Source organism: Cryptomeria japonica, chromosome 6, assembly GCF_030272615.1.
Source record: "Cryptomeria japonica chromosome 6, Sugi_1.0, whole genome shotgun sequence".
Lineage (NCBI taxonomy): Eukaryota > Viridiplantae > Streptophyta > Pinopsida > Cupressales > Cupressaceae > Cryptomeria > Cryptomeria japonica.
The window spans coordinates 624,431,521-624,442,739 of record NC_081410.1 but is presented as its reverse complement, the minus strand read 5'-3'; the positions used below and the strand labels follow the sequence as shown (position 1 = coordinate 624,442,739).

Here is an 11,219-nt window from a genome sequence, read left to right as displayed (position 1 = left end):
TGCTATCAAGGTCTTGCTCAACTTGAGCAGGAAACCATTATAATAATCTATAACTTATCAAAATGTGTAGAGGCGCCTTCACAATGAGTGAGGTATCTTAAATAAAAGGAAATGTATTCCTATATGTTTACTCCACGTTAAGGAGAAAGATAATGTATTATTCTTTGGAAGGTTTGGAAATAGGTAGTCGTTTTAGCAAGGTGATCCTCATTTTATCTTTGGTTTTCTTATTAAATAAAGCAAAGTAATTATGCTGCCATTTGAAAGGAGAGTGTAATTAGGTAATGAAATTGTTAAAGGATCCAATTTCACCCAAGTTTAATAACATCTATCATGGATCATGGAGTTTGATCAGAAATGACAAGAAAAACACTTAACACAGTCAAAAAGAATTACATATTAATACGTTATATCTAGAATAGATTTGTGCATTCACAATAATAGATAATAATTATTTTGTGAGTTTGATCCATGAATATCTCAAAAGAAAATCGCCCTCTAGCAGAGGATTATTATTATCAACATGTACCTTAGATATAATATTTTAAGGAAAGTACTGATAACAATCTCCAGCTGCACACATTTAAACGCCCATCATTCAGGAATTTTTTTCAAATGCTGACTACAAACCTCATTTGATATCTCTTATATCTAGCTATTCGATTTGAAGCAAGGCATATTCCTTTGAAGCAGCTGGTCACATAGGTTTGCATCTGCCTCAAACCAAGGAAAACTATGTGGGGGATCAAACAGAAAACCCTGTTTCAGGAGACCTAAACGTCGAGAGTACAATACTTGTTGTGATGTCACAGGGAGCCGAATAGACTCGTATTCAGCTAATGCTATAGAAATCTTGTCAAAGCCCCATTTTGCAATTGATTGACCCAAAACACTTGCATCAATGATTGACATGTTTGTACTTCTGTTTGCATGGGGGGAAGTTGGATGTGCAGCATCACCCACAAGCACCACATGATTCCAAACGAACTGCTTGAGTGGTTCTCGGTCATATAAAACATTTATGAATGGTTCTGAAGTTGCCTTCATAAGAGCAGATAACTCTGGTCCCCACGTCTCACTGGCTTCTTCATGCATCTTTTCAATGGTGCTCTTGTCTACTTTTGTAGTTAATGAGTTTATCTGAGAAAGAAAGAGAAAATTGCAGCTCATGAGTTTCTTTCTAGAACAAAGCAAAAGCATTATGAAATTTGTTCCAAAGGTACTCTCAAGTTACATAATATACAAAAAAAAAACTTGATATCTAGTTCCACTGTTTAATGTGGCAAATAATTTTTTTGTCAATTCCCCTAGAAAGGTACATAAAACTATCTTGCCATAAGCTCTGTAACGACATTCAAAAGAGAGTGAATAGGTATATATATATCATTCCAAGCAATATATATTAAGGACAAAAGTGGATAAAATGGACAGCAGGCTCTTGGTTACAAACTTACAAGAAAATTATGGTCACAGCAGCTAAAGAGTCAGTCATGATGACAACAAAATATATTATATTGTCAATTCAACAGTGTCAAATGATTTCTCTTCCCTAAGTAGGTCTGTTTTTTTTTTTGATAGGTAATGGGCTGAAGCCAATAAGGTGTACATACCCTACCCCCTTATAGGATTTGACCTTGTGACCTCTCTTTCAAGAGCACAAGTTCTCCACCGCTAGGCCAACTCAGGCTTTACCTTCCCTAAGTAGGTCTTGTTACTGAACAAAAAATCAAAAAACTTGTACCAGAATGAATTAGGAAAAAAATTTGCATAGGATCTCATCGGCATGAGATGCCTGGTTAACAATGAACCCATTTTTTAATAAATTCACCTGCCAAACACACAAAAGCAGAAACGTTTGTTAACTTGAAAAGGCACGCAAATACCTTCATATGAGGTTCAGGCTGATTGACATACCAAAGCCAATTAAGCCTTTTACCATGCAACTCGTAAAGCACAAAATGACTTCCCTTGGCAAAATCAAAATACAAACATTTGCCAAGATCAGGGTAGACATTCTTAATGGAAGCAATCATCTCAGGTGAATCATTCTTGGAATAATCAAAAACACCTCGCCATGCACAATAGCCTAAATACCTGCACAGGTGAAATTATGTTTATGCTCTCAGTTTCTATACTTAAGTCTCAATTGGCATTTATATTTACCTCTTTTGCAAAATTTATACTGTGCTCATTACAAAATTCAAAACTCCAATGAGTCCCCTAAAATTAACCTATCCCTAAAGGCTTCTCAAACAAAATAGCAATAGGTACAGAAGCAATGTATTCTGCGAACAAATGATCATTTCAAAAGGAATGCCAATTATATTCCAAGGTATAGAGAAATTTATCACTCCATGTAATTGATTGAAACCCATTTCGTGGGACAAAAAGAAGATATAAAAAAAAATTTAACTTTAGAATCGTCCAGCCTATTTTAAAGCTAACCCAAACTTGTTAAGATGTCTAAGCTCAAAGTTTTACTGTGGAGAATTTCTCAAATGGGAGAATGTGTGCAGGTTACTAAAGGCCAAAACATCCTGGACATCCCAGAATTAGACATAATTGCAGGAGGATTTACATCATCACTGTGAACCTTAGAAGACCAGTAGTCTCACTTCTGTGTAGATAGAAAGAGAGTTTATCCTGCTTGGTCGGATGAGCAGCAGCTCAAGCTTGGAGTATCTACTCAAACAAATTAGGGGCCTAGGATTGGGAAATTGGGAACATTTGCATGGGACATGATCATCAACAATCCAATGCTTGAGTTCAAAGCTTTGCTATGGAAATAGTAACTTGACATTGAAGCTGATGCTGGGCTGAGAAGGCCACAGCTGAGTAGAAGATTGCGTCTAATTCTAAGACCTGCAAGTAAATTCCAAACATTTTAAAAACATATGTTTCATTTGGTAGAGGATTTGCCCATATGAACCTGTCTTCCTATCCTAGAAACTTCTTGAAATTTCATCTTTGGTGGATAGCAATAGAAATGCTTCAGCATTGGAACGATCAGAATTTCCAATGCTGTTTGTAAAGTTGGAACATAAAACAAAGACATATTTATTTTAAGCTTTCTACTGAAGATTTTGACATCATTTCCACCATTTCCTGACCCTATTTATCCCTGATAGTCTACTTTCCACGATATCAAACTATCCATTTCCATTTCTTGGTACAACCTGGATTTTTATATAAAAGGAATATGCCGGAAAAATATAAAGGAAAATTCATCATTGGTTTTCAGTTATATGTTCCTCGTCTAGTTGGATAAATCTATGAGAATGTGTGGATCCTATAAGCCACTTCTGGATTTCTTTTTGCCTAATGAAACTTCTCATTTTAAAGTTTGAACTTGTTCAGGGTTCAAGTACGATCCATCCTTACTAGATTGCTCTAGTTCATAACAAGGCTGGGGAAACAGTTCTAACATACGATATGATAAAGTGATCAAAGATAGATATTTTGCAAGATTGTTCTAGGTTACACCGCATAAGCTTGTTTAAGATTCAATATGACGATTCTCGCCATTGGAGCCATCATCGGGGAAAAAATGAAAATGAATGCTTTAAAGATTTTTCTGGGTTAAACAGCATAGATGGATGATTAGATATTGTAGTGGAATAGAATCCTCAATTGGTGGCACCTTTTTCTGGAACGATCTTCTAATTTTTCGAACATCCACAATGGCAAGAATCACAAACAGGATCCCAAGCAACTCAAGTGGAGGATTTCAGCAAAGTGCAAGAGGAATCATCCTAACCCCACAAATAGTATTATTTCTATAATCGTACAGCCACAATTCCCTTACTCAATTAGATATTGACTCAAACATCCCATCTATTCATGGTGATCTAAAAAAAAAATACAATCATAAAAAATTAAATGAATCCGATTTACCGTAAATTGGGCAATACCTCCTGTGTTGGTGAGGCTCAAAATGCTTCCTTATGAGAGACATGGATCCATCTGCAGCAACCAGCAAATCCCCATCCACCACAACTGTTTGCCCTGTCTGAGCCACCTTCACTTCAACTCTAACGCCATCCTCACTCTGCTGAAATGAAACAACCTCATGACCCCAATGTACTGTATCCCTTGGCAGCTTATCATACAACATTTTGTGCAAATCACTCCAGTGAGCAGCCCTGTAATTGAAATTCTCATCTCTAGCAAGCACTCGGGTGGCATTACTCTTGCTATCAGTTGCTTGACTCTGCTAAAATGGGACCAAACCCAAAAAGAATTAACAATTGGGTATATGATGGATCAATATCAAACAACAAACAAACCAATAAAATTTTCTAAGTGGGTATATAAAGGGATGGGATGTGAACTGTGAAAATGATTGGAAGAAAGAGAAATGTGACCTGGTCAATGGTGAGAGGAAGGGTGGAATCCATGAGTTGTTGATGGAAGTCCCATTCAGCCAAAACTTTGCATGTCTGGGGCTCCAAGCCCAGCCCTGCTCCAGCAGGTTTTAAGGTTCGAGCCTTCTCCAAGACAATCACTTGCTTACAGCCTGCTGCAAAAAGAGCATGAGCACATGCCAGGCCGGCTATGCTGCCTCCTACAACCACCACCTTCATCTTTCTCTCCCTATTCTCTCATGCGCTTCGTTATGTCTCTGTACCTTTCGAAGCTCAAAATTTGGGCTCTGAAATTCCTCTCAGGTTTCTTTGTTGCCATTGTGATTAGGGATATTGTTTTTCGAAACCATGTGGGGAATGAAGCGTGACGTTGAAATATAACAATGCCATCTGTGGCTGTAGATTCTCTCTACATTCAATTATAAAAGTAGTTTTGTTGTTTTGTTTTGTTTTTGTTTTTTTTAAAATTGAAATAATGCAACATAAAAAGAATAATACAAGGCAATGGGGAGCTGAGGGGAGATGGTGCGAATTGCCGAAAATTTGAATTAGCCGCATCTGAGGGGAGTTCGCGATGCAGAGCATGGCGTTGGATTTGGGGCGAGGCAGGACGGTGAAAGCATAGGCTGTTATTCTTATGGAGATAATACGAGAACTGGAGGCCAAGGAGAAATGGAGATCGGCGAATTACGATAGACCCCGAGATCCCCTAGCGCCACATGAAGGATTTGAAATAGGGGTGTATTGGCCCCAATGGGTCTTCGAAAGGGGCAGGTGGGTTGACAAATGTCATCACCTATTCCAAAATTTGCATCAAGTAGGGTCATCTAGGAGAAGGGAGCAAAGCGCGAGGCAGCCGGAAAAACCAAGGCCCTCATGGTCAAGATGGAGGTCTTTCCGATAGCAGAACTGGAGAAATCAGGGCACCAATCCGACCAATAGTGTGGCTGAGCATCTCCGAAAACATGGATTTAAGAAAGGCAAGAGTGGGTGGTTCAAGTAAACAAATATTTTGAAAGCAAATCATGTGGATAATTGGAGATCTAAGAATGTAGGTATCCCTACCTAAACCAACAAAGTATGGGGAAAAAAGAAAGACCCCAAAGACATTGGTGAATGCTCCTAGAAGCAAAAGGAAGTGCAAAACCAGGTGAGTGATCCCTTCATTTTGACTATCCCTTTGAATGATTATAGAATTAATGAAATTAGGGAAGATCTTCGAAACAAATGTTTCTTCGCCAAATGGGGTGGGGGACATTGGGGCTGGGACAACTTTACCACCTGGTGTAAAGATCAAAGGGGGGAAGGGATTAAGGTCATGTCGCTTCTCAATGATTATTTTTTGGTTGAATGTCTGGATGGAAATAAGACATGGAATACCCTTAACAACAACCCTTATATTTTAGATGGCATTGGTATTCACTTAATAGACTGACAACCGAACTTCAACCCATCAAAATACTGTAATTCTGAGGCACTGATGAGTATTCGCAACTGCTTCGGATCTTTTATATCAGCAGATGAAATTCTGGAAGATAGGATTTGGGGAAGTTTTCAAAGGATTTTTGTTAACGTCGATCCAATATCATGCATGCCGGATAAGATTAGGATTGTGAGCGACGGTGAGGGGTGGACATAAAGAATTGACAAAGAAGACCAAATGTTTATATGGCACAAATGCTTCTTGAGGGAGCATATTGGAGTGGACTATGTTGTGATAGCAAGATTCTCCAAGGCATATTCATCCACATAAATGCCCGAGCAGCCACAAGTGGACTGCAAGGTCAATGATCAGAGTAAGGTCGCCTCCCCTGTTTCTAAACCATCTGAGAGGATAAAATTTGCTATGGACATTGATGCACCCCAAAGCAATCTGTTGGCTAAAGGAATCTTAGGAGTCTCTGAGATCCCTGCCATTCCTTCGCAGGGAACTCATCTGGGTTGTATTCAATAGAGCAACTTAGGCCAGGCCCATGCTGACATACTAGTGGAAAGCAATGTGCGACAGATCTGTAATCACTTCTCCAGGAGGCAAAATCTCTCTAAGCTGATATAGGATCACCAATGCAGTCCCTTTCAGCTCCACATGGAGAGAACCTACCCTTTCTTCCCAATGGGAGCAGGGAAGAGGAGACCACCATGGCTAGATCTGAATTTGGATGTCAGTATTTGTAGCAGGGAAGAAGCTTGTAGGTGATAGGGAGGAGGCAACAGACGCTCAAGTTGAGGAGTTCCATCAGATTGAGATTGGAGATGAGGAGACCGACTCAGAATGGAAGGAGGAAGTGGAAGAAGAAGCTGACAAATTGGGGGATTGCAACAAGAAAGGTTTTGAAGCTTCTGTTTCCAAAATCAGCAAGCCTAACATCAAGCCTGCGAGCAGGAGAGGCCGCAAATCAAACAAAACAATGTTGAAGATGGCAGAAATGGTCGTCAGGCAAACCAAACTTTTAATAGGGAAGGGTGCTCCCCTTCTCTAGGAGCAATTAGGATCATGACCTGGAATGTCAGGAGCTTAAATGCCCCTGACAAGTGGTTCTTGATCAAGCGCCAAATTGATGAGGCAAAAGGAGACATTTGGATGCTTCGAGAAACAAAGTGGAATAGATCAGAGATTGATATGCAGATGCGTGTGTGGAGACAATGGGATGGGAAATTTGTGTAAGTTGATGGGGCCTCAAGAGGTATTGGCATCATTTGGAATCAATTGGTGGTCAAAGGAGAAGTAGTGGATGAGGGGAAGCATTGGCAGCAATGCAAAATAACTCTGCTAAGTAACAATGAATCCTTTTTTATCTACAATATCTATGGGCCCACTGCCACCCCAGAAAAAAGGGAGTTGTGGAATCTCAAATCAAGCAAGCTTGATGGATGTAATAGGGCAAAAAGAATCATTGCTAGGGATTTTAATGTGACCCTTAATGATCAAGAGAAGGTGGGTGGAATTCAAAGACCCAACATAATTCAGAGAGACTTCCAAAATTTTATTGATTGCAATTTACTTATGGATATTGTCCCCAAGAATGGTGTCTTTACCTGGACAAACAAAAGGGTAGGCTTCTCCAATATTGTAGAAAGTTTGAATCCATTTTTGCTTTGTGTGGACTGGACATCACAAAATCATCTGATTGAAGCCTTTATCTGTCCTATCTTAGACTTTGACCACTACCTTGTTCAATTGGATATCTCCTTGTGTCACCCTTCAAATTCGAAAAGATGTGGTGCAGGGACCCCAACCTTCATGATCTAGTCTCAGTCTGGTGACATGAGATTGATGTTGGGCATAATTCACACTTGTATAAACTCAACAAAAAGTTGAAGTACATTAAAATGAAAATCAAAGAATGGAATTAGGAACACTTTAAGAATATTTTTGCAGAAAAAAGGAGGGTGATGGATGAAGTTGAAAGAATCAATGATGTTGTCATTAACAACGACATGAGCAAGGATGAGTATCTACAAGAAAAATTGCTTAAGGACGAGCTCAATGAGATTTTAAAAAGGGAAGAAATTCACTGGAGGCAGAAATCAAGAGAGTTATGGCTCAGATAAGGTGAGAGAAATACAAAATATTTTCATAGAACAACAATAGCTAATAGAAACAGGAACATGATTTCACAAATAAAAAAAGTAGATGGTAGCATGGCTCAGAACTTGGAGGAAGACAATCTTGAAGCAATAAGTTTTTTTGAATCCATCCTAAATAGGGGTAATCAAGTGGATAGAGTGGCCAAGGACAAGATTTTAGCCTCCATCCCAATGATAGTATCTGAAAGCCAAAATAAAGAATTATACAGGAGCATAGATGAAGAGAAAGTGAAGAAAGCTACATTTCAGCTTAACTCGGATAAGGCACCTGGTCCTGATGGCTTTGTGGCAATTTTTTTCCAATCTTTTTGGGATATCTTAGGGAAAGATCTTTATCGGGCTATGGAAGAATCAAGAAAAAAGATGACCATGTTGGGAGCCATCAATCACACCTTCCTTGCTCTCATCCCTAAAAAGAGCAGCCCTTAAGAGATGGGGGACTTCGGGCCTATTGCTCTATGCAATACCATATACAAGATAGTAACTAAGATTATTGCAAACAGGTTGAAACGGATTCTAAACCTCATTATTTTTTATGAGTGTTCCCGATAGATCGATTGTGGAAGGCATCATCACGGCTCATGAAACATTACTCTGCTAGGAAGTCCAGGGATGCCTACATGATTTTGAAATTGAACATTCTGAAAGCATACAACTTGGTGGATAGATAATTCCTCTTCGAGGTCCTGGACAAGTTTGGCTTTGGAGACAGTTGGATCAAATGGGTTAAAAGATGCTTAACTACCCCCAAGTTCTCTATGCTAGTCAATGGGTCTTCTCGTGGTTTTTTCTCCTCCACCTGAGGGATTAGGCAGGGAGATCCTCTCTCCCCTTTCCTTTTCATCATAATGGCAGAGGCCTTGGGAAGATCTATTTGTGGCTTGTATCAAGAGGGGCGTTGGGCGGGGGTGAATGTTGCAAATGGAGTGGAGCATTCTACTCATCTCTAGTTTGCAGATGACATAATCCTTTTTGGTGCTTCAAGCAAGGGTGAGGCTAGAGTCATCAAATCATGCTTGGATGAGTATTGCAAAGCATCTAGATAGAGCATCAATTGGAATAAATCACATCTTTTTTGTTAATACACAACCAAGGCTACAAAGATCTTTGTCTATAATTCTAAATTTAAGGGTTGCAAACTTCCCTGGAAGAATTCTGCAAACCCCTCTTTCCACAGGACTAAACAAGATTAGCTATTACGAAACGTTGATTGCAAAGTGTAAGGCTAAATTGGATAATTGGAAGGGCAAGTGGCTCTCCTCAACTGGAAAACTCACAATGATCAAATCAGTATTAGTTGTGATCCCTGTCTTATCGATGACATGTTTAAAAATGCATGCAACTGTGGAAGATGACCTCGTCTGAATCATGAAAATATTTATGTGGAATGGGGTTGGTAATCAAGATAAGTTTCCCTTGGTAGTCTGGCATAAAATTAGTCGACCCAAGGAATTTGGGGGTGATGGGATTCGTCAACTATCCTTAATGAACCTGGCCATGTGTTGTGGGAGTGAGCAAAAGTTGGCCAGAATCCTCAGGAGAAAGTACCTAGACTCAATTGAGCTAGAAAGAATTCTGATAACTCTCAATCCTCCCAAAGGTTTGGCTATTTGGAACTATATTCTTGAATGTAGAGACATCATTAGGGATCATGTTGTAAGGAAGCAAAGGTGTGCGGAAATGCTTCCTACGCTAATCTTGAGAGGACGATTTTGTAAATTTCAACTTAACTATCACAGAGATCACAAGAAGCAAATATAGTAGAAATAAAACAAGAAACACATAACACAGTGATTATCGTGGGGAAAACCCATACGGGTGAAAAACCCCACACTCTAAAACTTGCATAGTATATTAACAAATCAACAAGAGATTACAATACACTTGCAATGCAAGTTCTTACAAGAGCATCACCTCAACTCAAACTTAGAGAGACTTCACTAGCATCCTTCTAGCACCCAGCCTTGCAAACCAAACTCCATCATGCAAACTCCTCTCCAAGCCCTCATTATATAGGAATTTTACAACTTGGAAACCATTTGTGGTTTTACAATACCATGGGCAAAACCTCCATGACACGTGTTGCCCACCCTTGACATTTGTTTTTCCAAGATAAGAAAACCAGGTTAAATATAGTTACTCACGTCCAAACTCTTATCCCCTATTTTTGACCCTCACAACTAACATGAAATGTGTCATATAATCTCTAAAAAAGGCCCTCCTATATTATACTATGGACAGGGCATCTTTTGACAACTCATATACCTTTTTCCAAGGCACCGACACATGGAAAACCTCCCAACTATATTTGGAACAATTTACTAAAAATTGCAAGGTTGAGACACATGTATCTCAACACATGTTTCCTGGGAAATTGGAAATGGTCAGAAAGCATCCTTCTGGGATGACTCATGGGGAGGAGAAGATATATTGAGCTCATTCCCTGATCTGAATGACATCAAGGAAGAGTCAATTCGACTATGGGGTAATAAGGTCTGCAACTTTGGAGAAACAATGTTGCAGGATGGTATATTGAAATGGCAATGGAAGGCCCTTGACAATTTGAACATGGATCGACGACAAAAAGACATCTTGGAAAACATCTTGAAGAGTCGCTCGATCATTCCATCGGGGAAGGATGACATCATTCGTTGGTGTGGCTCTAGGGATGGAAACTACAAGGTCAACCTGGGGTACAAAATCAAAGAAGTTGCTAGAGCTAATCAAGAATGGCCATCAAATTTATTATGGAACAAGCATTTCTTATCGAAAGTTGGAGTTTTCTCTTGGTTGGCTATCCTAAAGAGAATACTCACTTGTGACAGGCTCATGAAATTCAGAGTGTAGGGTCCTAATAGATGTGTTTTGTGTGGGAGAAATTCAAAATCTATTGACCATCTATTGTTGTTATGTGAATATTCACGTAAGTGTTGGTGGCATTTCATGCAAAAATTAAACCTTTATTGCCCACTCCTAGTAGGGATTGATGACTGGTTTAAAATATGGCCACAAAAACCCTAGAAGGTTGTATTTGGGGATATATGGGTAATTCTCCCATCCCTTCTGATTTCGGAATTATGGAAGGAGCGCAACAGGAGCATTTTTTCAGGACAAGCTGATGGATTCGGGGGCCCTATGTCAAAAGATAGAAACCTCTTTGGTTTCTCTAATCAATGAAGCCGCAAAAGGAAAGACATTAAAGAGAAATGTATACACAGGTTGGGACTGTAGGCTAAAACTCACCTTCCCATGTCTTTCTGTTCCACC

At 39.4% G+C, this 11,219-nt stretch overlaps 1 protein-coding gene across 1 annotated transcript; it reads right to left on the bottom strand.

Annotated features, from left to right (window-relative positions):
- Nucleotides 1–478: 478 nt before the first annotated feature.
- LOC131048624 (uncharacterized) lies at nt 479–4,753 on the bottom strand. Its single transcript, XM_057982657.2, has 4 exons — nt 4,365–4,753; nt 3,912–4,210; nt 1,884–2,094; nt 479–1,140 (listed from the first exon to the last, which is right to left on the bottom strand). The coding sequence occupies exons 1-4, from the start codon at nt 4,581–4,583 to the stop codon at nt 652–654; spliced, it is 1,218 nt and encodes a 405-aa protein (XP_057838640.2). The 5' UTR covers nt 4,584–4,753; the 3' UTR covers nt 479–651.
- Nucleotides 4,754–11,219: the final 6,466 nt, after the last annotated feature.

Excerpts from the sequence above, each read along its gene's own strand:
- LOC131048624 (XM_057982657.2), bottom strand. The coding sequence starts at position 4,583 with ATGAAGGTGGTGGTTGTAGGAGGCAGCATAGCCGGCCTGGCATGTGCT. Across the intron at positions 4,211-4,364 it reads TTCCTCTCACCATTGACCAG|AGTCAAGCAACTGATAGCAA; the intron begins GTCACATTTCTC and ends CCATTTTAGCAG. Across the intron at positions 1,141-1,883 it reads AGCCTGAACCTCATATGAAG|ATAAACTCATTAACTACAAA; the intron begins GTATTTGCGTGC and ends TTTCTTTCTCAG.